The 27,427-nt window shown below is 55.3% G+C and overlaps 1 protein-coding gene across 2 annotated transcripts; it reads right to left on the bottom strand.

Annotated features, from left to right (window-relative positions):
• VSTM2B (V-set and transmembrane domain containing 2B) lies at nucleotides 1-26,608 on the bottom strand. Of its 2 annotated transcripts, XM_057712057.1 has the most exons (6): nucleotides 26,395-26,608; nucleotides 25,359-25,981; nucleotides 24,619-24,803; nucleotides 23,579-23,608; nucleotides 21,775-22,246; nucleotides 1-706 (listed from the first exon to the last, which is right to left on the bottom strand). In XM_057712057.1, the coding sequence occupies exons 2-6, from the start codon at nucleotides 25,438-25,440 to the stop codon at nucleotides 618-620; spliced, it is 858 nt and encodes a 285-aa protein (XP_057568040.1). In that variant the 5' UTR covers nucleotides 25,441-25,981; nucleotides 26,395-26,608; the 3' UTR covers nucleotides 1-617. The 2 variants fall into 2 exon arrangements, with proteins under 2 accessions (XP_057568040.1, XP_057568041.1); XM_057712058.1 differs by lacking the exon at nucleotides 23,579-23,608.
• Between the last annotated feature and the right edge of the window lie 819 nt (nucleotides 26,609-27,427).

Genomic DNA, 27,427 nt, shown 5'->3' with positions numbered 1-27,427 from the left:
TTATTTCAAAGTTGTTTTTTATTCAACTGTTATTCAGCAATATACAATACAGTTTATAAACAAGTGTCTGACCTTGTTTGCAGTCTTTATTTAAAAATAAATATTATTAACAGTGAATTTTAATTATGATAAGATGTATCTTTTTTTAATCAAAATGTGTCAAAAGAAATAATTTACCTTAATAAAAAAAGAAAAGCCCCCAAAGGAAAAAGTAAATTAAAAAATTTCCTAAACACAATAACCTACTAAAAATATTTTGCTTTGTCAGAAAGGCTTTGACCCAACATTTTTACACAGTATCCTAAAGATAACTGTTCAACAGTTCGTGCAAAATAAAGACTTGGAGGAAAAGTTTAGAAAAGAAAAATACGTTAAAATAGAGAAATCACTGATCCCATGCATACTGCATGGTCCAAACTCCATCTTATTTGGAAACTAGATGCATTATTTTAGGTGGTCTACATTTGTGTAACTTCCCCAAAAATATGATTTATTTATTTTCCACGTGGACTTGGTCATGCTTCTCTGAGTCTGTCTGTGTCCGTCTGGTGACGCAGTCCTCAGCCAGCGACTGGGCAGCCGTGTGGCCCGCTCAGGAGCAAAGGATGGCGAGTCTGTCAGGGCCCCACCAGCAGGCGGAGGAACTTATGCAGGGCTAACAGGAGCAGGGACAGGAGCGGGTCTGTGGCATCGTGAGGGCCGGTGCCTACAGGGGACGAGAGAAGGACAGGGTCAACACCTGACTCGCCAGAGCCCAGCGACCTGTGCGCAGACGGGGGAGGATGAGGCCTCCCGGCTGGGCTCTTGATGTCAGTGCCCTGCTGGTACTCAGCCTGCAAGCAGCTGCTCTGCGGCCGCTTCCTGTTTAGTGACCACACAGGAGCCCACCCTCGTCAGACATGGGGCGCCCCTGCCGGAAGGGCGTGCACGAGACAGTAGATCCAAAGTCCAAGCATTATTTTTGTTGAATAGGAAGACAATGTGCTCGCTCTCCACGCCTGCCCCCAAGACTATGCGGCAAAGTGCCCTCAGTGTGTAAGGCCCAGCTCCCTCCCTCCTCCAGAGAGACTCCATGGTTGCACACAACTCCAGCCCCTCCAGCTCCTGCCTGAACTGCCCAGCTTTACATTCACAAGCACCCCGCCCGAGGCATCCTGATGTCTGTGCGTGAGTCTTCTTTCCACAGACTGTCGGTCCAGCCCTTGGGGTCCCAGGGGGGTGCTCAGGAATCACCGGCGGGTGGAGGTGGGTGGGCTGGGGCCCCCCGGGAGTGACCTTCACACTATGCTGGTGGGAAGTCACTCCCATCTGCTCCTTCAGTGTGACTTCCAACCCAAACCCCTGGCCCGCGACTGGGAAGTAACATCATGCCTTCACCCTCCTCCCCTGGCTGCCTGCCCCCGCTCCCCGTCTGTCTGTCTCCTGGTCTTCATCTGTTTGGAAGTCCTTTTGTGCAACTAGGCAAAAGCCCACCCATGAACCCCAGGCTTCTCACCTGGGGGTAGGATGCTCCCTCCAGGGTTGCTGAGAGGAGCCAACACAGAAGCACTGTGTGTGCCCCAGGTACTGCCCAGACTCCGGCAGTTTCCAGCCCCACCCTGCTCACCTGCACCGTATGGAGGCCTCTCCTCCCTTCACCCCACCGAGCCAGCTGGGCTGGAGCTCCGCGCCTGGGAGGAGAGATGCAGACGGCCCTTCCCTGTGCCAAGCAGATGGTACAGAGGCTGTGGCCACCTCCACTTAGCTGCCTGCAGGAGCTGCTGCCAGGCCAGCCAGGTCTGTGGCTTCCCTGACAAGGCTGGGCCTGAACACATGACTTCCTCCCCTTCCCAGGTGGAAAAGCCATTTGTCTTTTCTATCCAAGGTGTTTCCCTCAGTTCCCAATCACATTGTGTCCTGGGCCCCAGTATCTCCTCTGTACAAGGAGGGGGTTGGACAAATGATCCAGGGCCATTCTGGAGATGCCAGAATTCCACCTGTTCATTTTCAGAAACGAGGGCTGTGTTCAAAGATCTGAAAAAAAAAAAGAGGGCAGAGGCCATCCGCTGTGCCCGTCTTATCCAAGGTCAATTGTTTCTAAGCATAGTTCTGAGCCTCCACTGAGAAGCACAAGAACAGGAGAATCCGAGCATGTTAACCTTCCCTTGGGGTATAAATTTTTCACACAGTTATCACTCCTGGCCCTCGTTGCAGCTTGGCCCCAGTTGACATCCTGCCTCTTGCCATCCATCATCGAGGAGGACCACTGTCTGGTCACTCCAAAGACTTGGGTCTTCTTTTGCTGCTCCTCACTGCCACGTGTCTCTGGGAAGGATGAGGTTGGATGCAGTGACAGACTAGTTGATGGATGGCCAGATGCCTGGGTGGATTCACTGAGGCTCAGATGCATGGAAACAGGGATGCAGCCGGCAGAGCACTGGCTCCTGGGCACACAAGGCTCATGTGGCCAGGTGCTCAGGCCCGTGCAGGCGGGACAGAAACAAGCATATGAGGCATTTAAAAGCAGATATGTGTGCAATAAAACTCCAGATCCTCAAGGCACGCAGGGGCAGGAGGCATGGCAAATGAGCTGTGGGCCAGGCAAGGAGAACAGTGCAGAACCGTGGGCACAGGAGCTGGGAGGAGAAGTTTTAATTTGCCTCCAAATACCGTTGACTTGTCTTTTCCACTAGTACGGTCTCATCTACTCACATCTGAAAGTTTTAAAATTGCACAAGACTTTCAAAAGACCCTGGACTGAAACAACCAGCCTGCTACTGTGCTGGGCCAAGGCGGGGAGCAGCAGGGGTTGGAGGGGCAGGCGTGGTGGCTCCCAGAGGCCAATACCTGGGGAGGGCGGACACCAGGGTCTTCGGTGTCTCTGCTGGTGGATGTCTGGGGGTGGGTGGAGTCAGGTTTGGCTCCTGGGTGGCACTCCCTGACCCAGCATCACCACAGAGGGGACTAAGGGAGGTGGTATGGGGCAGTGGGCTGGCACCAGGACAGCTTCCAGGCGAGGTTGCCGTGTGACCCAGGCAACACCCTTCACCTCTCTGGGCCCTGCAGCTCACTCCATAAAATGGGGACGTGCGTACGCGTGGCTCCATGAAATGAGTATGTGCAGGGCATGTCTCCCCAGGTTGGGGTCCCGATCAGCAAGATCGTAGTGGCAGATGGCAAAAATGGCTACAAATACCTCTGCGCCCTCATCTTCCTGCCCCCAGTGTCCACACCCTCTGATGGTGCCCTCGCACGCTGGCGCTGGGGCTGGCCACAGGACGTGCTTTGACCAACGAATAGTATCAAGTGTGAAGCAAGCAAAGGCTTGAAAAGTGCACTGAGGCGTCCCTTTCTCTGCAGCACTCGGAAACCATTGCCATGTGAAGAAGATGGCTGGCCTGCTGCAGGATGAGAGCCAGGAGATGTCCTAGCTGAGGTCCCTCCAGATCAACCAGGCCCCAAATGAAAGGGCAGATGACCACAGATGCATCAGTGAGCCTGACAGACACCAGCAGGAGGAACACCTAGCTGACCCACAGGGTCATGACCTAAATAGATGGCTGTGGTGTCACACCAAAGACACCAAGTTTTAGGGTCCTGTGTTATACAACAAAAGCTCACTGATAGACACAATCATGTAAACAAAAGTGCCTCAAACACAGTAAGTGCCATGTGAATAAAATGTTAATGAAAAGGGCAACATAGTTACTTTTCTGAAAGGTGAAGGAGAAGAACCAATTTTGAGGGTTGTCCTTCTCTTAAGAGAAACATTTTCCCAGATAGAATAAGCAGGGGAAACTATCTCCCCAAGCATTTGTTTTCAAGACAGACAGACGTCCCTGGATCTCTAGGGAAAGGAGGACTCAGGTCCTGGAACCCCTTCCTACATCACTCATCGGATACCCAAATAAGCCAGGGCAGACCAAGGAAGACTGGCTTCCAGGCTGCTCCCAGAGGGAGAGGGGTCGTCACACTGGAATGGGTTAGAAAAAACGAGTCTGGCAGCCCAGTGTCCCCTCTCCCCACGTACTGTCCACCTGGAGGGACGCTGACAGTTTTCTAGCACCTGGCTGCCCACCCCCCCAACATCTGCTGCCCTAGTCCCGTTCTCACTGTTCCCTGGAGCAAGCTGGGACTGCCCACCGCTGCCTGGGCGGGGCTCACCTCAACCCTCCAGGGCAGGGGCTAGGAGAGAGCCTTCGCGCAGTTGAGGCAGGACCTCCTATCCTGGCTTCTTTTATCATGTGGCGTGTAGAGATCGGTGTTCCTGAGGACGTGGAGGCTGCTGTGATGACAGGTTGCTAACAGTCTATTTTCGCCTTTCCTAAGGAGTATTAGGAACAGCTCTACAACATGCAGAAGTTTATGTCTTGGTTAAGCTGGAAAATCAGGCTGCTGGGGAGGTGAGGGAAGCACCTGATGGAGTAGGAGCTGATTCACTCTTTATATGAAACAAATATCACCATTTTGTTAATCATTCTTAAAGAAATCAAAGCTGCTCTGTGAATATTAACTTCTATCGTTTGGATGGTGAGTGGGTAAGACTCACGTCAGGGTCATTTAAAAGGGACTCCCAAAACTGTGGGCTCACCCAGACCCGTGGGCACAGCAAAGGCACCAGGCCAAGCAGCCACCACTGGAAAATCCTGCTTCTCTATTTACCCAGCAATGGCAGAAATCCAGAGGCCATGTCAGAGAACAGCGGGGAACCTCCGGGGCCATTTATCACCTCATAATGAAAGTGAAGGAGGAGGCTTGGCTCTGGCCACCCTCTGGGATCCTTACTTTGCCTACACTGTCTGGAGGCCAAGCCTGTATGTCTGGTTCCTGGGGGGGATGCAGAGGTGGTAGCTGGACACCCCCACTCTGGCCTGGACTCCTACAGGCCTGGGGGCACTGAGGGGACCACCCCCACTCTGCAGGCTTCGGTATTATGGTGGGCTGCTCCCCAGCTGACCAGCGGGGGCGGCTAGCCAGGACAGCCACCGCCCTCCCTCTACCTGCCCTGCCCACGCTTCCAGGATCATGGGTGGTTCTCTTGGTCTCAGGGGTAACTTCTCTCCCTGCAGTGGTCTGCAGCACCTGTCATGCTGGCTGTGGAGAGGAGAGAGCTGCAGCCCCTCCCCTTCCCCATTGCAGGCCTGCTCGTCGCCTGGGAGCTGCAGCGTCTGGGTCAGGAGTTTGCAAACAATGCCCCTCAGAGCCTGGTGTTTGTTTTGTTTGTTTCGGCTATAGCTTAAAAACTAAAAATTCATTTCAGGTTTGAGAAACGTAAGTAAATCTCAGACACATTCAAGGTCTGGTTTTACACACAAAAATGGCTAATAGGCTGGTTCTGGCTCTTGTGACCTGAGCAAAGTTAGAGGTTCACTCTGTGGGTTGACACTGCAATGCGTGGCCTTTCCCCCTGCAGCACTGCACTAGAAGATTCCCATGTTGAGTACAGCTAGCCAGAAAAGAACCAGTCCAGTCTCAGTGGGCAGAGCCACTCCACCAGTAAGCATGGATATGCCAACTTCAGGACTAGGAGGGTCTGGAAGACAAGTCCCTCCTCTGCGTCAAGCAGAGCAAGCCCACTTATGTCCGTTCAGCATTTTGTGCTGTCATGACATGTGCTTTGAATATGGGCTTTTTGGCTAAAAAAGTTAGAAAACCAACTGGAGTGCCCTGGATGAAGTTCTTTCAGCGTGGATGTTTGATTCTATTCCTTTTCCCCTTTGCTGCTATCTGAGAATGAGAGAAGAGGGCCACCTCCCAGGTGGCAACAGTCTGAGCTTGGCTGGCATTTATGGGCTAGACTTGGACATCCACTTACCATGGAGACCGAGGTTTGTCTGCCTGGGACAGCTGGGAACAGATCGGCTCTTACCCCCTGTTCCCATCACTGGCCCTGCACCCCGGCCCTGACCCAACACCCACACAGTAAACATGGTGATGGACAAACCCAGCCAAAGAGGAAGGCTCCCCTTGCAGTGCAAGGAGTCTCTGTGCATTTGCAGGGGCCTGTGGAGTAGAGCAAAGAGAACACTTAGGGGCCATCCAGGTCATGGCTAAGCAGCGAGCCGTTATCTGCAGGGGAGATGCATAAGGTCACAGAGCCCAGGGGCAACAGAAAGGCACCCGGTCACCACTTGAGGACTCAGTCTGGACTGCAGAAGGGTCTAACTTGGTGCACACAGAGCTCTAAAAATTATAAATTATAATCCAACATGTAAAACACCGGAGCATGCTACATAAAAGCACAGATCCGAATGTCTACTGGAAAGGCCCAAGACCCAGCAGTTCTGGGTCTGCTTAGTCACCAAGCTACACTACTGGCAGCTGCCTTCTCAGCAGGAATCTCCTTCTCACTGCTCTCTCCTGACCCCCAACTGCCAGTTACCTCCCCAGCCCCCTGTGCAGTCAGGCCTCCCTTCCCAACCCGCCTCACTCGCCTCCATCCCCCACACCTGGCCCTTTGCCATCTCTGAGCCAGCCCTGGTGTGGGATCCAGGGGGACTGGCTTTCAAGCCGCCTTCATCCCTACATCACTGTGTGACGATGGGGGGTTAGCCCTCCTTGCCCTGACATTCCTGGCTTCCTGATGGTCACCTGGACCCATTCTACTCTGGCTCTCTGCCCTCCTCTGGGTGCTTTGCTGGTTAGGCCAGGCAGCCCAACCAGCAAGAGGCTGCTTCCACTGTAGATATTTTCATTAAAGCCTCTTCATGGATATTTATTCAAAGGGAGTCAGCAAGGAATAATCAAGCACTAACGGAACTGGATAGAATTAATTTCTGCCATAAAATTAATGTGCACTGGTTAACCAGGGCAAAAGTGTGGGATGTGGAGATGCAAGAGAAGGGACGCGATGTGGGTCCCTCGGTCCTGCGTGGACCCTGCCCTGCTGGCCGGTCCTCCCCAGCCTCAGGCAGCTGGCTCCTGGGTTTGAGAACAAGCTGTCTTCCTGCTGGGTGACAGCACGTCCGCCGGGGCTGAAGCCCATGCGCGTGCAGCCTCCTTGTCCGGGCAGTGGGAGGAGCCTGGGTGGCCGGGGCGAAACGGGGGCAGACACAGGGGTCGAGCCTACTTTAGCCATGCCTCGTCGTGCCCTCGCCCCTGCCATGGCCCCAGTGCAGCAGTGACCTCCTGAAGTGTTTTCCTGCCTCCACTGCCACCCCGTGCCTACCTCCCGCCTTCCGATGCACCTGGATAACTCTCCCTAAGGGGCAAAACCTTTGCTGGGTGCCCTCCGCCCTGAGGAGAAAGTGCCACTGTGTCAGTGCCACAGCTAGGGCTGCTTCCTAATCCTCCCCAGCAACCTCACCCTTATCGCTCCTCTGCCACCAGTCCTGAACTCTGGTCCACTGTTCCCTGCCAGCACCTCGAGTGAACTCCAGACTCACCCTGCAGAACCACTGACTCCTCCTTTTCCTTTGTCTGGGTCTGACCAGTACCTCAAGGCTGGAACAAGTGCTGCCTCCTCCAGGAAGCCCTCTCTGAGCACCCAGGTACAGAGGGCTTGGCACAAATGAATGTCTCTGTTCATGCGGCCCTTGCCTGTGTCCCCTTCTCCCGCACCCCCATAAACAGCTTCTTCACACATCCTACCTTCTCCAGCCATGGTGGACCCCATGTGCCAGAGGGCTGGCCCCAGGCCTCCTCCCCTCCTCTGCTCCCAGCAAGCGGCCCCACCCACATCCGGGGCTCAAGCAGACAAAGCTGAGCTAGCGAACCTGGCTAGCTCCTGCTGGGGCCAGGCACTGTGGCAAGCACAGTACTTTAAATCCTGTCCTCTTAACTGCAGGAGTTACTATTTTGTTCCTATTTTACAGCTGGGAAAACTGAGATCCAGAGAGGTAAAGTGACTTGCCCAGAGCCTTAGGTTGATAGATAAAATACAGGATGTCCAGTTACATTTGAATTTCAGATAAACAATGGATAATTTTAAGTATATGTTAATCCCAAATATTGCATGGGCCATACTTACACTAAAATGCTATTGATTGTTTATCTGAAATTCAAATTTAACTGGGTGTTCTATATCTTCATTTGCTAAATCTAGCTCCTACCAAGGCCACACTAAAATAAATGGCATTACTTATAAGAAAAAAAAAATCAAATTGTATACTTTAAATACATGCAGTTTACTGTATGTCAATTATATCTCAATAACAGCTCTTAAAAAAATAAAATAAAATAAATGGCATATCTGGGACATGAACCCAGACCATCTGGCTTCTGTCTACATACCTAACCACCACACACACCAATTCTCAGGGCCGGAGAGCAGGAACTCTCCTTCCGCCAGTGCCTGGACTTAACCCAGCCCCAGGCTGCTTCTAAGGGAGAGAGCATGGCTTGTTTCTTTGTGTTTTTTTTGTATTTTAACATTTATAATGGCTTTTTAATGTGGCCAACTTTGCTGCTAGCTCCTTTCCAGCTTCTTAATTCTTTTGAAATGAAATCTTGCCCCAAACGATCCTTTAATGGTGCCACTTAATGAAAATGGTAAACAGATCTTTCCCTATGGTCAGGCGATTGGTGTCTGCAGGGCCAGGGGCAGCCCTGACCACAGTGTTAGGGTTCTTCCCAGGCAGGGATGGTGGGGGGCCTCCCTCAGTGCTGGGCCTAGTCTTTAGGGGAGGATCTCCCACCCGCCCATTCAGATTCTATAAACTTTGAGACTGTGGGGTGTTAATAGGCCTCTGGTTTTTGGTTCTTGGTGCCAAGAAAATTCTTTCATTTAAGCCTCTCAGGAGGCTTTGGGAGGTAGGAACCACTGTGCCTTTCCACAGGTGAGACACAGAGAGGTTAAGAGACTTACCTAAGGTTGCACAGCTGGTAGGTAGTAGAGAAGTAAGCTCTAGTTTACTCCCTGGTATTTTTGAATCAAGTCCAGGATTGACTCAGGGCCTTCCTGACTCTACCCCGAGGGAATGTTCTGCTTCACCTGTCTCCACACTGCTTCGGGTGCCCCAAGCTCCAGGCAAACTGAGCTGCTGCACAAGCCACATGTGCCCTCACTTTCCTGCCCCCAGGCCTTCGCTCCTGCTGTTAGCCCTTCCCTGTTCCCTCCTGCCCAGAGCCCACCCATCCTCTGTGGCTCAGCCCAGAGCCACCTACAAGGTGACCTCCAAGACAGCTCTTAATCCGTCTGCTTTTCACCCCCGACCCCCATTGCCTCAGGCCCACCCCTGCCCTGGTCCTTTAACCCTCTCACCGCATCAGCGCTCAGGTGGGCAGCAGTGGGGAGTGCAGTGTTCCTGACTGGCTTCTCCACATCCAGGAATCCAGCTAGCCAGGCACTGCCTAGCCTGAGGCCAGAGTGCCCTTTTCAAATGTAAAGTACACATCACCCCCCTCCCCCCACCCCCAACCCCCAGAGGCTTCACCTAGGCTGAAGACCTAATTCCTCACTGGGCCCCACCTCACCCCCCTGTACCCCCACTTCTCCCTTCTATGTCCAGCATCTGTCCACACTGCTCATCCCACGTCCTCTCACTCACCACCTCCCCTCCACGGGGCTCCCTCAGACATCATGTCCTCCTTGGCCCAGCTGGAGGCTCCCTTTGTCCCATGGGCTCCAGAGCAAGTCACATCTATGCCAGCCTGTGTTTGGGCGACCACAGCTGTTTACCTTTCGACCCCTGTCTCCTTTGCCAGTGAGTAAACCCATCATCACCTAGCACCCTGCCCAAGCATGCAGTCTCACAGAGTATTTGTTGAATGAATGAATGGGAGTCTTTCTTAGACGCCCCCAGCAGTCTAAGCAGGCATGATGCACCAGGCATTGGCCAGATGCTTCACATTTGTCATCTTAAACACAAGCTGTATCTTCAAATACACACTGGGTCTGGAGGCCTGTCGCTATCTGACCTTTCAACTGCCCAAGACTGTGTGCACACATCTCTGTCTACCTTTTCTCAAATTAATTTCACCATTTTACCTTCATTTTCCCTTTATTCCAATTTTTCATTAAAGAATTTTTGTCCTATTATGTTACATGCAGCTTTATAAACCATTTCAAAATTTTCCCTTAGGGGAAAATTTTTATATATATAAAAATATAAAAATGTATTAGTATAATTTTTATATTTTGAATAGTTTATATATTTATATATTTGTGTATGTGTGTATACACACACACACACACACACACATATATTTGTACTAAATCAGTTGTTTTAAAATCTTTTAAAGCAGTAGAACACTTTTTTAAGCTAATTGCTGCATAGAACCCCACTGTTTAAAATCTCTAGTGGGAGAACTTCCCTGGTGGTCCAGTGGTTAGGACTCTGTGCTTCCAGTGCAGGGGGCGCAGGTTTGATCCTTGGTTGAGGAATTAAGATCCCACATGCCAGGCGGTGTGGCAACCCCCCTCCCCCCGAAAAAAAAAATTAGAGGTAGAACTGAAGCTGGAGGTAGGGCTGGGGGCCCAGGGTTCCAAGGAACAAAGTTTGGGAACCACTCATTAGAGACTCTCTAGGGCCCCTTTCAGACCTAAAACTCATGGCCTTGTAGGTGCTGGTGTACCCATTACACAGATGGGAAAGGGAGACCTGTCAGGGCTTCAAGTGAGTGGTCCCTACTCCTCTTTGGGGCATTCTAGCCCCGTTTAAATCCCACTTGTCCCCTCCATAGCCTTTACGTCCCTTGAGGCAGAGTGTGCCCCAGATTCCCCAGGTCAGGCAAACAGTGGGCACTCAATTAATGCCTGGTCAGTGAAGTCTGCTCACTGTGTGGGTCCAGGCCTCAGTCTCCTCGTCCTACTCAGTGGAGCCGGGCCTGGCCAAGAAAAAGCAGGAATGACAGACCCAAAGCCCAAGGCCAGGGGAGAAGGGCTGCAGGTCCCCGAGGCCAGCACAGCCAGGACACAACAGCAGTTCCTTCCTCTAGATTCCGCCTTGGTGACACCTGGATATTTCTTTCTATTTCACACTGAGGACTTTTCTTCAGAAACACAATTTAACTGAAAAGGTTAACATTTTAATTGCCCAGGGATAGTGCTCTGAAAATTCTATAACATATGCTCATTAAATAAAATTAGCACAGAGGAACTGCCCAGCATATGTCACACATGAAAATATGACTCCATAGAATAGAATGCATTATGAATTATTGCCTTGTGTATTTTTTGTTACATTAGTCTCTAACTTGAATACAGTTATTCATCTGTCTACCTGGAGATTTGATTTTTTAAACACTTGAAAAAATGTAACTTTTACATGGGCAATAATCATCAAGCCTTGGCTAGGCTGCATCCACCAGGGTGCCCAGTGTCCAGCAGAAGGAGAGGTCCCCTGCTCCTGCCTGTCACCAGCGAGTGACAGAGGTACCTTCTGAAGATTGAGGGGTTAAGGGAGCTGGGGCAGGCTGGGGACTGGCTGTGTCCCCTTGCTCTACCTGTCCTTTTTGTGGCCCAGGACGGCAGGCAGAAGCATGAGCTGGCGTGAAATTCTGGGCCAGTCTGTGCCATGCCACAACCTGGGACTCTCTCCTTGTGGCCCCCCCCCCGGAGGACGTGCATTTAGTGTGCAGAGTTCAGGTGAGGGAAATGCCGACCCTAGGCACGTCTGCAGCCCCAGCCCCACTCCTCCTGCAAGGCCCATCTTGCATCCCGCAGGCACTCATCTTCCCGTCTGTATTTCATGCACAGATCCACTCATCCTTCTTTCTATCCCCATTTACCCATCCATCCACTCAGTCACACCCTTTTCCCATACATTCCTTCCATCCATCCACCCGCCCCCATGTCCATTCATCCTTCCTTCCACCCATCCCCAACCTCTCAGTCATCCAGTCACACATCCTTCCCTTCACTCACTCATCAGATACTTATTTTGCTACCCATCCATCCTGTCACTCATCCACTCCAACATTTAGTCCAAGCCCTGTCATCTCTTGGCTGGATTACTGGCTCTAAAGTGGTCTTCCCACGTCCACTCTGCTCCTACCTCTCCATTCTTCACAACTGCATCCAGGGTGTCATTTCGAAAAGCATCGTGCCCTGCCAGCCACTCGCTCCCCACCCACTGCCAAGGCCAAAGCCTCCATCTCCATGGGGTCTGACGCCTGAACTACTCTTGACTTAATTTCCCCCTGTGCCCCTTCTTGCTTTCCCTGCCCTAGTCAGAGTAACTCTTTGTCAAGCCTTTGTACTCCCCTGCTCCCTCTTGCCACAGGATCTTTGCACATGCTTTTCCTGGAAGGCCCTATTCTCTCTTTTTCTCAAGGCAACTCTTAACCATCTCCCAGATTATGGCTTGAGTGTCATTCCCTCAGGGACCCTTTCCTGATTGGGTCAGGTCTCCCCCCATTCTTAGTTCCCATAGCCCATGGGTCCCTCTTAGAGTGGCAGCAATGGCTGCAAATTTCCACTTGCTAGGTGACTATTTGATCAATGTCTGTCTCTTCCTCTTTTGACTCCCGGGACCTTGTTGGTCTTATTTGCATTGTATTCTCAGTGCCTAGCACAGTTCTTGCACATAAGATGCTCAATGGACATTTTCTGAATGAACAAGTAAATGAATGATTGAACAAATCAGTGCCAGGCCCAGCAAATGTGAATGTGGGGTGGTAGGGATACAGACATGAGAAAGAATGGGGCCTGCCTTCCCAGGGCATCTGTCTGGATGGGGTGCTCAATCAGGCACTGACCCCAAGACGGGAGGGAAATGTTGGGTGTCCAAGACAGCAGTGGGGCCCTTCTGGGTGCTCAGAATGGATGAGACCCCTTGGGCTGCAGGGTCAGGGAAGCCTTCCTCCCTCTGCGGAGTGATTCCCTGCTACCAGCCCACTCTGGCTGCACCTTTTCTGAGCCCCTTTTGTGTGCTAGCTGAGCCCTGAGTTCATTCCCAGAGTACCTGCTGCTCCATCTGGCCACCACTGCTGGGTCATCAGCTCCTCCCTGAGGAGGGGCTGGGTCTACCTGATGCCCTGGGCAGCCCCCAGCCCTGGCCCCAGTCAGACCAGAAATAGTTCGCTAGGAACGCCAGCTCAGAATGAGTCATGAAACAATGTCAGCTCCATCTCCCTGGGGGTTTATTAAAGATCTTTCCTCTGGGCTAAGCAGCATTTGTGTGAGAATCAATTGTAATAAGACTCCCTGTAAGGGGACTGACATTGCAGCTAGGCTTTCCTGGCTTAAAGAAAACCGAGACTTCCCCAAGGAGAGCCAATGGGCAGGTGCTGGGGGCAGCAGAGGGGGGAGGGGCTCTGGATGTTCAGCTATATCCATCTGTTAAAGGTGGGTGGACCTCCTTCTCGATGAGCCTGCAGTGCTGGGTGGGAGGGAGGCTCATGTGGGGCCTGAAGGGGTCCTGCCCTCCTGGTTCTGCATGCAGCCCCTTCATCCAACCCTCTCCCCCCGGTCCCTGGGTGCCAAGTAGCACCTTTATTGGCAGTCATTAGGCTCAGTGGGCTACAGTGAAGGCATTCAGGCAGGTAAGACTATGAAAGGCAAAATGCCCAGGTGCATGGAAGACAGTGCAGGCCCGAGCCTGCAACAGTGGCCCGAGCCCCATCACTTGACACGCCCATCCCTGCAAGGCACCTAGCCTCCCTGCACACGTGGCTCCATCTCGTGTGGTAAGAGTCCCAGTGAGGAGGACACTGGGCACCTCCTCTCCAGTCCAGGCTGGCCCTGGAGACTCTTTGGCTGCTTGACCATCACTAGGGGGCCAGGTGCGCAGATGTGATGGTGCAATGTGCAGGTGGGACACGAGAAACCATAGTGAACCTGTCCTTGCTCATCAAGGAGCTCCTGACTCATGCAAAATAGCGCAACCAGACAAGGATGAGGACGTGGCATCACCCTCATTTCCTTTCCTCCCTGCTCCAAATGGCACGGAGAGAGAAAGGACAAAAATAGCACCTCGCTGAGCCATTTGCAGTCTGAGGGCATTTTCTGTTCTGAAGCTCCATCAGCTTCTCTCCTCACCTTTAGCCCCATGACGCGCACAGTGTGTGGAGGGGGACTTGTCTTAGAGTGAAGTCTCAGACTGGAGCACCCTGTCCAGCTCAGCCCTCATGAAATGACCCTGGACACTCAGTGCCATTCCCACGAATACTGCTGATAATAACAGCCCGCATCTACTGAGCGTTTTCTCGGTGCCACGCCCTGTGCTAAGCTCCACTCTTTCTGTGCACTATCTCCTCTGATCCTGCCCCTCCTCGCCCTCTGGCACGGGCACTGGTGCCATCCAGTTGGTAACAAGCATGAGAACCTGCACCTGGGGGGCAGGAAGCGTTGCCATCAGGATTCGAATGCAAGCAGCTGGCCTCGTGTGGAAGATAAGCACAGTACTTATGAAGGGTGAGGGAATGAGGCATGTACTGTGACTTCTGGGTGACTGGAGCTCTGTAAGGCCCAGAAATAGGGAAATTGATTGGCATTCAAACCCTGGCTTGCCTATGAGCCAGCTAGCTGAACAGTAAGAAACATCTGAAATGTCAGAGGAAGAATTAAGTGGCTGGAAGAGTGGTGAGTAACACTTTCTCCTGAACTGTTGTCAGCCTCTCTCAGGTTTGCTTTGTCTTTTCCACCATAACGGGCAGCTCCTTTAAGCGATCTCGCCTAGGCCCTGACTGATCATGCCACCCCCCCCGCCCCCTTAAGAGTGCTGGGTGTCCAGCTGGGTGCACTCAGGAGGTGCCCTGTTCACAGCTGGACTTCACACGAGGAGCCCTCTGGCAGGGTGGTCGCTTCTGAGGTGGATGGAGCAGAGCCCACGGGCGTGGGTGAGCAGCTGGGGCCCCCAAAACACTATCCTTGAACCATAAAGACCAGAAGCCAGTCCGAAGTAGCTTTGATATTTCAGCCTGGGGAGCAGCAATGATGGAAGAGACCAACCAGTACTTTTCAGAAATAGCCTCCCCCAGGATGGCCAATGCAGGGACACGGCTTCGCCAGGCTTGCCTCTCAAGGGGCATCTCGTGAGGGTGTGGGAGAGGAGGCCTGAGTGAGGCCCTGGCCGGCCTCACGCCCTCGCCGCCGCTGGGCACCCTCTGCAGCCCCTTCCGCGGCTCTCTGCTCAGTGGCAGTTACACCCTCACCCAGAGGAGGCCGGACTAGGGAATCCGTCGTGTGTTTACAGCACACCTTCCCTGAGAACACCAAAGCCACCAACAAGCAGACTGTTCTCCCCAGAAGCCCCAGCCCAGGGGAGGAGGTCTGTCATCCTTCATAAGGAAAAGGTAGGGAACGGCAGTTGCAGGTGCCGGGACTGTTTGCTTGTAATCTTGAACTTTCCTGCAGCGCTTACATAAGACAAAATGAAGCTTCTCACTGCTTTGGAGTTTCCGAGAGATGCCTGCTAACAGTCAGCAAAGCATGGGGGAATAGAAAAGATGATACTTTTTTCCCTACACTGCAAAGGTGTCTTGAAACCAAGTCGGCATCTCCCGTAAAGCTTAGAGGTTTAGACCACAGCCAAGCCCTTGCCTCTGTCCACATGGGGCTGAAGTAATCAATATCGTATTACAAAAGCACTTGACCTCATTTATTCCCGTGTATGCTTGGAGAATTCTTAATATTCAGAGCTTCTAAAATGTGCGCCTGGCGTATTTAATGAGAAGCTCCTTGGTGGGTTCAGCTCCCGCTGACATTTAGAAAGCCTGGCTCTCCGCTCTTCCCACGGGGCTGCCACCCTGGCTGGGGAAAGGGTCTGGGCTCTGGGGAGGGGACTGTTGGATGAAGTGGGGCAGGAGGAGTCACGGGGAACTGCAGAAAGGGGGACACCAACGAGATGCATGGTGGCATATACCAAGTGCTCAGTGAAAGGCAAGTATTATTTATCATTATGACAATTCCCCTAGTGCAGCTGTTTCATCCTTAATTCGGGGTCTCCCTGATGCTGAGAGAACGGCTGCATAGTGAGTTGACTCCCCGCTTGGTGATGGACAAAGGCCCTTCCATTTGGTGTGACTTTCTCAATCCATGTGGCACAGAGTGGGGAGGAAAAAAGAGGCCTCCCAAAACTTCCCCAGGACTGACCTAGGCAGGAGGACAAAGGCCCAGGCGCCTCTTTCAAGCCTGAAATCACACACTGCCTACAGAAGGCCTCCACCGATTGCCTCAGCTGGGTTGGGGCTATCCTCCCTCCAGACTCCCACTGTCACAGACAGCTTTGCCTGGAGTTCCATGGGTGCCCTTGATGCCCTGAGCTGAGTCTGTGGCTGCCATCGCTGGTTCCTGCCCATGGCAACCATGGGACTGGCTGATGAGGGACAGGACACTATATAGTTGATAATCACATGCATTTGCCACTGATGTGGGCGCCTCCTGCCAGCTGTGAGGTTCAGCCATTTCCTTTATGAAATCCTTTAATTGTCTCTTTCAGGATGCTCAGAGAGCCTCACCTTCTCTTCTCTGGGACAACTTTTGCCAGATTTATTTTCGCTTTAATTATGATCCTTGTGTTACATCAGAGCTTGAGGGATGAGTAGATTGTTTATTTAAGGTGATGGTTTTCAGGTCCCCTTGGTCTGGGGAGATGGGAAGACCATATGACTGTCGCCTGGCTCTGCTGGCCTAGTTGGAGACTCTCCCCACTGCATGGAGATTCTCCCGTCACACTGGCATCATTTCCACCAGCTTTGTCATCCACCAGGGGCATGGGCTGAGAGGGAGTGCTTTCACCTTGTCCACATCCCCCTTCGGTCATGGTTTACGGTTGCCATGGTGACACCCAAGGATGCTCCCCTTGATGGCTCCTAGCAGTAACAGTCTCTCTAAAGCTGTCACACCTATGGCCTTGGTTGTCTTTCTCTCATTATTAAGTGAAAAATATTAAGAGCCAGTTCTCTGTGTGGGCACCAGGCAGCAGTTTGCCACATCCAGCCAGCTCTCTGTAGGGGCCAGGGTGGCTCTTCTTGGAGCTGGAGCCCTGAGGCTAATTAGAGGTTCACACACCACAGAGCTGATCCCCAGGTCCCTGCAGAAGGGAACCTCTTGCCAACATACAAGCCATTCAGTTGCAAACTGTATTCTATTGAAGCCACACTTGGCTTCACTGTGGCAACTTTCCAGTTAGAAGGGTTTGTCTAGAAGATACCATTTTGTTCTCCCTCTCTCTCTCTCTCTTTTTTTCTTTCTTTCTAGAAATGGCAACCAGTAACAAAGTGTTCATGAAAAATAGGTCAGTGTTCAGATTAATTAGGAGTCAGATTTATGAACATGGCTAAGAAGGAGCCCAGTCTCCTGGGCTAGCTCTGCTGTGCTAATCTAGCCCATGTTATTTTCAAGCACAAATATCAAAATGTCTCTTGACAAATGAGATGTGAAATGAATGAGTTTTTGCACATAAACTTTTAGTGCAAATATGTGTTTGGCTACACTGGGCATGTATGGGGCACAGGAAGGCTTTTCTGGCCTGGCTGTGCAGTAGCTAAAGTATGAAGTTTCGGGTAAGTCCCCCACCCCTTTCCTGGCATTAGCAAAGAGGCTCGCTTAAAAAACAGAGCAACACAGTGTTGTCTGGGGCTTCTGACTTTCTCCCAGAAGCAATCGCTTAATAGGTGACTGTCTGGGGAGGTGGGCTGGGACATCTCTGAGGTTACCAATCTGAAACAGCCAGTGTATCCACTCAACCCAGGCCTAAGATAACCTCTTTAACTAGAAACTCAGCTCTGGGGTTGTCCTGGAGTTGGGGTGGGACATAATTCATCTTCCTCCCCGGAGAAATGGGTTATTCCCTTTGTCCCTCCGGATCCACCCATCACCCTTCTCCACTCTGCTCTGAGCCCCTGGAAGCTGGCCTGTACAGCCTGCATCACCTGGGTACCCTTGCCCTCAGCTCCCAGGAGGGTTTGGCCAATGGGAGGCCCTGACAGGGGAGTGGAGGATAGGAGAAGAGGGAGGTTCTTGCTGGGCCACTGTGGGTCGGCTGTGTCCCTCTCCCAAGGCCTCAGCTCTTTCAGGGAGGCCTCTCAGTCCAGCTACCCTCTCTGGGTTCTGCTAATTGCTCTCTCCTCTTGCCCCTTTCAGGTCCTTTCAGACCAAAGGTGCTAATGGCTCCCAGTGCCCTGGGGACCAGTTCTCATCCTTGGCTGTCCTAACCTTGTTTTCACCTTTAAAAAGTATTCTCATTGCCTCTGCTCCATGACTCTGCTCGAATGCGCCATCTGCTTCGCCAGCACCCTCACTGCTATACTCTGCAAACACCCTTGCCTGGTAACCAAGTGGCAACAGCCCTTCCTCATCTCCTCCCCTTAAGCTGCCAAGAACTGAGAGTGGGGGGAGGCGGGGGGGGGGGGGAGTGAGGACAGTGTAGTGGGGAGCAGGACTGAGGTCACCGCCTCAAGCTCCCTCTCTGACTCACAGTGCTCTGAGTGATCGACTGGCCTGCTGCATCCCAGGGAGGCTTGGCAGGCCCAAGTGCTGCTCAACAACGCAGCCCTACAGAAAGGTTACTAGTGCTCAGGACTCAAACCACAGTCTGCAGTCTTCATCTCGTCCACAGCGCACAGGCTTGGCAGCCTTGAGTGGTGAGGCAAGGTGTGGCACTTAAGATGGTATAGGTCCCTCTTTGGGATCAAGACATTCAGGTAGGTTTGTGGATTAGAAGTCCTCTAACCCACTTCTCCACGTCCAGAGTGGGACACAGAGGAGTCCACAGCACAGTGATTCTCCCAAGCGCTTCACCTGGAGAGCACAGGGTACAAGCCTTTTGGTCTTCCAGCTGAAGGCCCACTTTCCTGGCCTTCCAAACAGGAACTGGAGAGTAACCTGGGGCTCTTTCTGAGATGTGTCTGCATGATTTCTGGCCTGTTGAGGAGCTAGCAATGGTTTTGGGACAACAGAGACCTTAGGGGCCACCATACCCCTATCCTAGTTGTGCTGCCCTATCAGCCCTGGTGGGAGCCCAGCTGGCTGTGTTTTCTGGAGGGAAATGAATGTTACTCCCCACTCCAGGGAGGGCAGAGGAGCCCCCCGCCTGGGCTGCTGCCTGATCCATGTGGGCATTAATATGCTGCCCCATGGCTGGCAGGCGCCATCACAACTGGGCTGACCTGAGGACCTCTAGATCTTCCAGAAAGAAGGGCACTGTCTGTGCTACCTTTCCTGGCTGGGTTCCTGCTATAGTGATGAGTTAACCTGGAGCCTCCTTGTGGTCAAGCCCAGGGATTGGAGATCTGACCAGCCATGCCAGGCACAGTCAGGTCAGCCTTGGTTAGGCTCAGGGGTCAGGCTCTGGCCAGGGGGAGAGGGAGATTCAAGCAAGAGTGATTTCTTTTCACATGGCGCTTCCTTGACCAAAGCCTTTAACGATCCCTGTTGCTGCACTCGGTGTTCAAGGCACTCCATAGCTTGGCCTCCAACCACCAGCCTACTCAGCTTCACCTTCCTCATCCTCTCTTCTTCAGCCAGAGCAGATAATGGCCTTGGTGATAATAAGGAACTTTATACAGCAAATTCCATTTTGAGTTCCCGCCAAGGTCAGGGATTACTGAAGTATTTCTGAAAGAAATACTTTCAGAGATGGTAAGCCACTTGCCTAAAGTCACATAGCCAGTAAATGAAAGAGGCACAATGCATATCTGGGCTTCTGGCCTTCCAAATCCTCTGCTTTGCCAGTCTACTCATGGTTTGTGGGACATCCCAGAGGAATGTTCCAGCCCAAGACGCACATGTTTACTTGCTAGCGCACAAGGGCATGGGGCAGAAGGGTGTTCTCTTCACCAACCAGCATCAACTAAGGCAGTCACCCTGAAAGTCAGTAAATGCTTTTCCAGTACATCTACTGTGCGCTAGGCAGAGATGGCTACATCCCCCATGATTCAGGCTCCTCTTCCACCCTGAAGAGATGAGGCTGGAAAACAGTTGTCAAGCAGAGGACATTTTCTAGCCTGTCTTGCATCTGTTGAACAATCTGACTGAGTTCTAGCCAGTGGATGAGGGTGGAAGTAATATTTACCACTTCTAGGCCTGGCCTTTAGAAACGTCCCTTGCCATTCTCTGTATCAGCTTTTCTCTGATAGGATTAAGCCCTATCAAACTGATCTGCGTGGCTATTTTTTTCAATCTTCCAAGAATGACAGATACCTAGACACATTCCAAATGCATAAGAAAGAAGTCAATTCATCACATGCAATGTGTACCTTAGAGCCCTAGGGCTTGGTTTGCTCAGGGAATGGGGTTGAGAAGGGCTGCTTCCATTCTCTCTTCCCTTGTTTGTGGGCTGTATGTTGACACCCAGAGTGAGCTTGGAAGCTGCCTCTTAAAGATGGTAAGAGTTTCTGTCAGCCTGAGTCCCTGAATGACTGCACAGAACAGAGTCACTCCTCTTACCCACCCCCCTCCCCCCGCCCCAGTGATGTAAACCAGAAATATTACATTTGAATTGTGTTAAGCCTCTGGCATTTTGAGGTTTTGCATAGCAACTGGTATTATCTTAAACTAATATGGGGGAAAGATCCAAGACAGGTGGGGGAGTTTGGGGAGAGGACCTCCACAGGTTCCCAGCTGACCTACCTTCCCCCATAGCCGTGTGGAGCCTAAGAGGGATGAGGGCTCCAGATCTAACCAGCAGCCTGAGCCACATGGAGAAGCTCCCACAGGGAGTATAACTTAGTGAGAAAGAACCTATCTTCCTCTGATGTGGAAGACAAACTGGCCGGGTCTAAACTATTTGAAGGCTTAAGAATCAGCCAGGGAGGGAGGCTAGGATGCCTGCCTCCTTGGATTCAACATGAGAGCCCAGGAGCCTGCATCCTTAAAAAGTGCTGATGCTGGTGGCAGGTGGTCTGCACTTTAAGAACCATGAGAGCAGGACATGAGAGTGTGCTCCCCCCACCCCCAGAAGGTCTATATAAGACTGTCCCAGAGCCCAGCCTCCCAGTGCTGCAGGGCCAGTAGAGATGCTCTCTATGGGGCTATGCATCAAAGAAGACTGAGAGGGAGAGACAAGCCTAAAATCAGACACAGGGAGTGAGCACTGGAGCTGAGCTCATCTCTGAGGCCCCATCTTTGAGTGGGTGTTGGGAGTGGGGGATGCCTTGGGAGGAGGGACACATTGGGCAGTAGGCCCTTCCACCCTCCATAAAACCCCACCGCTGCTAAGCAGCCCCTCCTTCTCCAGAGCGGATGGCCCTGCAGTCAGTCCATTGTCTTTACCCTCTGCTCTCTGACTCCCTTCTCACCTCGGCTCCCTTCTCCTTCCCCCTCCCCCAACCCCCTCAGTTCCCTAGGAGAGCAGGCCTTAACCTTTGTGTGCCCTCCTAACAATGGCAGGGCTCCACCCTCAGCCCCGACACCCTCCATGAGGGCCTAAAGGAGACTGGAGTGGCGATTTATAGCAGAGCTTGTGTCTACAGCCAGCTGGAGGTAGCGAAGAACAGCGCCTACACAGCCGGGCCCACCCGTGCTGGCTTGAACAAAGTCTGTTCAATCCAGTCAGGCAGCCGCCAGACTTACAAGACCTGAGCTGTAACAACCTTCTCTCACTCTAGACTGGGTGCCCACCCCTTGGGCGCTAAAGGTTCCAGGAGAAAAGCAGGCCCATTGCTGTCAGACTGCAGCCCCTAGGATCCAGCTCTCCAAACTCAAGAGAGGGCTCCCCTCACTCCGGCCGGCGTGTACCGGGAAATCGCCGGCTGGGCAGCCCCACATTCATAAACGCATGTCGTGAATGCTCCACGCGGCCAACGATAAAGACAGGAGAACGGCAGGAAGAGAGCAGGGCCGAGGCTGCAGAAAACGCGCCCCGGGCGCACCCGGATTAACCACCACCGACTCTGCATCCGCGACCTGAGCGGGGCCGCTGGGGCGAGAGCCACCCCCGCGCGAGCTTGCCCTCTGGGCACCGCCCTTACCGGAGCCGTGCCTCTGGCGCAGAAGGACCGCCTCACGGGGTGGCGGCGACGCCGACGAAGCAGCGGCCGCGGCCGCGACGGTGGTGGCGGCTGCGTGGGCCGCGGAGGCGGCGGCGGCCTCGGGGACGCCGGGACCGGGGGCGGCGGGAGAGCTCCTGGGAGGCGGGATCTTGTCGCCGCGGCCAGGCTCCGAGGTGGCGCGGCCCACGGCGCCTACGCTGTTGGCGCTGGCGGCGCTGGCGGGGCCGTGGCGACGCGGGCCGCTGCTCTGAATGTGGGACACGGCTTCGGCAGCCTGCATGTTGGGCGGCGCGAAGCGCGAGAGCACGCGCAGCAGCGCCTGGGCCTTGTGCTCCTGCGTGTCGTCGTCGCTGTAGTCCGACACGCGGCACTCGTACACGCCCTCGTCCTGCCGCCGCACGGCCGACAGCCGCAGCCGGTGCGAGATGTCATTGCCCTGGACGCGCACGGTCTGCAAGAGAGCGGGGGGGGGGGGGGGGGGGGGGGGGGCGGGGTCAGGGGCCGGGACGGGCAGGCCCGCAACTCGTGCGCCTGGCCAGCGTGGTGCAGCCGCGCCCAGCCCCGCAGGGCGCCCCCACCTCACAGCACCCCAACACTTCTCAAACCCGGCTCTGCCCATCATCACGATTCAGTTTTCCTCCCCCCCGCCCCGTGTCTCCCCAGGAGTATGGAGCTCCCAAATCTGCGGCCCCTGGGAGGCCTTGCCCATTACATCCTGTCTCCAGCTGCCCCACATCTTAAAGGCGTGCCTCAGGTTGCACCCATGCTCATACAAACCTATCTTCGCTTCTTCTCCTAGCTTTCCCTTCAGGGCCGCAGAACCCACCCCTCCTTCCTCCTTCTGGCACCTTGGAGAAACCTCAGGCTCGGCCTCTAGACGCTAACTCTCTAGGTCTTTCCGCAGCAAAACACTATCTCTGACCCCGCCCGCTCTGAGGCATGGCCTTAAGTCCGGTCCTCCTTAATTCTAGAATCAGGAGCTCCGGGGTGGTGTCCGAAGGAAAGCCGCCTTGCCTTGAGTACACATATATACCTGCTCCCGGCGCCAGCCCTTCTCAGCTAACCCTCCGCCCTCCCAAGGAGGCTGGTGATGTAAAGGATGCTGCCGGACCCACTGGGTCCCTGCTGCTTGTGAACTTGCCTCTCCGCGGCAGCATGAAGCTCTGGACAAAGCTCATTTCCCTGCGGGCTGCTGGAGACGCACGGGAGCAACGGCTTTGTAGCCCTTACCAAGCTCCCAGGGAGCCCTCACCTCTGAGCCGGGCAAAGGAGGAGCACTTGCTCGTCTCCAGGCCTTGATACTTCCACGCTCCAGCTAGGAGAGCTTGGGCACATCTTCTCCCCAACCCAGGCAAGACTCCTCTCCTCCCACCATAACTCCAAGCCAGCCTACAACACCCGGCACCGCGACCCGAAACCCAGGCGGAGGAGAGGGCTGCAGCGGAGGGAGCCTCCTGGGCGCCGGTGTGTGCGGGGCCGGAGTGGGGGCCACAATCCTGAGCACCGGTCGCCGCTAGGGCAAGGAGACTGAAGGAGAGTTTTACAGGTGAGCGTACAGAGAAGGAAGGAGATGCAGGCCTGGAGCCCTCGATTTACACAAAAGAGAACCCGATTCGCTGCCGGCGACAGAGGGCGGCCCGACAAGCCAAGCAGCCGACAATGCAAGGCTGCGAGCAGGGCCCTACACCGCACGGCCGCGGAGCCTTTCTAACAGGGAGGAAGCTGTACGGCGCAAAGCGGCCAGAAGGGGTCTCCCGCGGCCCGCGCTGGGCTCCACACTTACGCTGATTTTAGTTGCATCCTTATTTGTTACCTAAAATGCAAAGAGGGAGAGAGAGAGATATTAGGCTGTCGGCCTTCAGGCTCAGGGAACTCAGATGCGCCTCCTGCAAGAGGATCCTCCGCAGGCGGGCGGGGACTCGAAACCGCTTGGGATGTAGCCACGGATGAGGGCATGAAGGACATCAGGATTTTCAGGAGTTTTACCCGGAAGGAAGCAGGGCTTGGAGCTAGCATGGCGCCTGGCCAAGGAGGGGCTGCCCTAGCACACCTGTCAGCCAAAGAGGGGAGGATGGATTGCCACCCGGGTGGAAAGAAAGGCCAATTTCCCTCCGGAGGAGCATCCTCATTCCCTGCTGTGTTTCTCTAAACCCCTTGAAAAGCTGGATGGAGGGGCCGGTGTATCCCGACAGGACCCAGTGGGAGACGTGAGCAGTTACTAAGGGTGGGACTCTGGGTAGAGGGTAGGTAAGAGTGTGTGTGTGTGTGTGTGTGTATGTGTGTGTGTGTGTGTGTGTGAGAGAGAGAAAGAGAGAGAGAGGGCGCGCGCCAGAGCTAGAGACTGTGGTTTAAGAGGCAGATGGGCAGTGGGGGAAGTCCCTCTGATCCTGCCGGGGCTGGAGGTAACCTGTGCACCGTGCTCCGCCGGCCTCTGGAACTCAGCCCAGAGGAGCTTAACTCCTTGGCCCTGTGCCCTGGGGACCTCAAAGTGGCAGAGGGCAGGGAAAGCTGGGCCCCAGCTAGTGGTCTTCTCTCAACACCCAGCACCTATCAGCCTCTGGGCCCGCAGCCAGCAAAAGCAGGCCAACTGGATGAGGTGCGGCTTCTTAGGGGCTAGGAGTGGAGTTCGGGGAGGTTTCCGGCGAAGGGGATGAATTAACAGGATCTGGGGGTAACAACTGCTGCTGCTGAAGGTGCTGTGGGGATGGGGAGGATAGGAAATGGGTTGCACCACAGGGTGGCGCCCCGCCTTCCTCGCCCGGGTTACCCCAGCCCCCCGACCCGCGCCGGGTGAGCACTGGCGCCGCGTGGGCGGCCGGTTACCTTGCTCCGGGCGCCCGGCACGCTGAGCGCCAGCTCGTGCAGCAGCTCCCGCGGCGGCTCCTTGAGATACCACCACTGGATTTCCAGAGAATACGAGGTGGCTCCGCTAGCCCGGAACGCGCAGGGCATTTCGATGTCGTCTCCTTCCCGTACTGTCACATCTTTGGGGACTTCGGTAAATGTAGCTGGTGGCGGGGGAAGAGAGAGGCGTGACCAGCTGCGGGGCGGAGGCCTGGGGCAACCCGAGACGAGACGGTGGGTCCCCAGCTCGCTTGGCCGTGTGCTTCCCACCCTCCCAGCTACTCGCTTGGCCAAGGCGCTGGCAAAGTTCGGTCGAGCAGCTGCCGGGCCGCAGCAGAGACCGACTACCACTGCAGGCTGCTTCCCTCCAGAGCGGGCGGGGCAGCAGGCGCGGCTTACGCTTCTTCCCCGCGCCTGGCCGCACTACCAGAGCCAGGCCGGGGCGCGCCAACTCCCGGCGCCCCGCAAGACGCCTGCTCGCAGTCGGAGCCCCCGGCGGGCTCCGAATGAGCCGGGCGCGGGCGCCACCGATGCGGCGACCCTTCGCCGCTCTCCACCCCCTACCCCGCCAGGCCGAGGCTGCACACCGGGATTGCTGGAGACCGTGAAGCCTTCCCTTCTCTTCCTCCTCCTCCTCCTCGGCGACCGGGGCAGGTTGGCTCCGGCGGCCCCGGCAAGGACCCCCGAGCCCCCAGCGGCAGCAAAGTTCCCGCGCTCACCGTCGGCCACGAAGAGCAGCAGTGCGTGCAGCAACAACGGCGGCAGGTATCCGAGGGCACCGAGCCGGTTCCTCTGTTCCATCTCCCGCAGGGGGCGCGGCGGCGACGGGGGCCCGGGCGCGGACAGGCGGCTGTGGCGGCAGCACGAGCTCGGATCCGGCTCGGGCTCGGGCTAGGACGCCTCCGAGCCTGCCATGGCCCCGCGCGGCGCCCCCTCCCCCGGCCGCCGGCGGCCGCCAATCAGCCCCGCTCCCTAGCAGGCTTGCCCGGCGCGGCTCCGGCGGGGGGCGCTGCTCGGGGTGCGCAGAACGCGAGGTCCCGCCGGGAGGCTACTGGCGATCGGTCCGTGCCTCCCTGTATTTGGTCATCCACTGGGCGATGGGGACCTGCAATTCAGTCTTTGCCCGGCGGGCCGGTCAGGGGCTGGGCCGCGCCAGGACCCATTCCTGGCCAAGAGAGTGTGCGCCTCGGAGCCCTGAGCTTCTGCCTCCTGGTCTCCTTCTGGTTTGGCTCCCTACTGCCCCCTTCTCCGGCTCCCGCCCAGCTCTACCGCCGCTGCCTCCGCCGCTCCCTCCTCGGCTCTTTCCGCAAGGCGAGTGGGCGCTCAGCCGCGGCGCGCAGACCTGGCGTCCGACCCAGCGCCGCGCGGGGAGAGCGGGTCCGGTGTGGCGGACCCAGAGCCGGAGAGAGGCAGGAAAGGGGGAGGGGAAGGGGAAAGGGAGGGGGCGGTCAGTGGCTGGGCACTGTGCCGCCTCCACCGCTGCATCACCCCCGCCCTCCCTCCCCACCCCTTCCCTTCCCTTCCACAGCCGGCACCGCCCCCGCCCCGGAGCGTTCCCCCACCTCGGTGGCTCGGAGGGACCACAGTCTTTCTGGTTGGAGCGCAGCCCCGCCCCGCACCCGCTTTGGCTGGGGGTCCTCCCACCCAAACTCTCCCTTGCTTCTTTCCAGTCTCCATCGCACGAGACGGCTGCTTAACCCTGCGCCCCGCGGGTCCCAAGGCCCTCTCCGGAGACCCCCGCCCTTAACTTCTTACCCCGGTTTGGGCAAAATGCTACCCCGCTCTTGGTCCCAGGCCCAGGCCATAACGGGTGGGTAGGCGCCGTGGGCCTGGGAGAAGGGCGGAGCGCTGTGCTGGGCCAGGGATGAGGCCGGGTGACAGCGGCAACGCCGGAAGTCTGCAGTGTGCGTGCGAGAAGTGAGCGCAGAGCGCCCGGCGAGCAGGTGCCCGTGGCGCGGAGAGCGCAAGAGCGAGCCAGCGAGCAGCAGCCGTGAGTGACGGCAGAGGCGGCGCGGGGTGGGGTGGGGAGCGCCCGGCACGACTCAAGGCCCCAGAGGTTTCCGGGCGGGGCTGGGGTTCCTGTACCTTGATCTCTGGCCCCTGCGTACCCGCTTGTTCTTCGCGGGTCGCGGCCCTCGCTGTACCCGGTGCAAGGGGGAATCCCGAAGAGGCGGGAGGCAAAGGTCGGGTCCGCAGCCGCGTTCCGCAGTCCGTCCCCCGGCTTTGTATCCCCCACAACCCTGTGCCTTTCACAGCTTTCACCCGGAGCCTTCTCCCTCCTCAGCCCTCTGCGGGAGTGCAGTCTGGTCCCCAAAAGGAAACGTGGGGCGGGCTTGTGGTTTGGAGGGGCACACAGTTGTAGGGGCGAGTCCCGCACCTCGGCTCGGCTGCCTCTTGCTTCTCTTCCCGAAGGGAAACCCCAGCCAGTGGATTTCAGTATCTCTGTCCCTATCCCTGGTCTCTAACCTCTCAGCTCTGACCTGAGGTTGGGGTGAGAGCACTCCCCTGAAGATCAGGTGGCTGCTCCCCCTGCTCACTAGCCTCCCTGGAGGCTCCACCAGAGGGTTCCCGGAGAACTGAGGAGAAGGAAAACGACTGGGCAAATACAGCTGCTGACCTGGTCCAGGTCGCTTAGGGGGCAAGGAGCCTCAGGCCCTTTCTAAGCTATGTCTTTACCAGTGGGGTGCCCTGGGCAGGGCCATTTACCCCTCCTAGGCCTGGGATTCATCTCATCTGTACCCACGGAGTCATTCCTACCCCTTTAGGCCACTGTTGCTCATCTATTGAG

Source organism: Hippopotamus amphibius, chromosome 16 (genome assembly GCF_030028045.1).
Source record: "Hippopotamus amphibius kiboko isolate mHipAmp2 chromosome 16, mHipAmp2.hap2, whole genome shotgun sequence".
Classification (NCBI taxonomy): Eukaryota; Metazoa; Chordata; class Mammalia; order Artiodactyla; family Hippopotamidae; genus Hippopotamus; species Hippopotamus amphibius.
This window is presented reverse-complemented; position numbering and strand designations above follow the sequence as displayed.

What these genes read in the sequence shown, in the direction of transcription:
- VSTM2B (XM_057712057.1), bottom strand. Translation starts at nt 25,440, where the DNA reads ATGGAACAGAGGAACCGGCTCGGTGCCCTCGGATACCTGCCGCCGTTG. An exon ending in GCTGCTCTTCGTGGCCGACG is followed by an intron (nt 24,804 to 25,358) that starts GTGAGCGCGGGA and finishes CCCCGCCACCAG; the next exon opens with CTACATTTACCGAAGTCCCC. An exon ending in GCGCCAGAGGCACGGCTCCG is followed by an intron (nt 707 to 21,774) that starts GTAAGGGCGGTG and finishes CGTCCCCTGTAG; the next exon opens with GCACCGGCCCTCACGATGCC.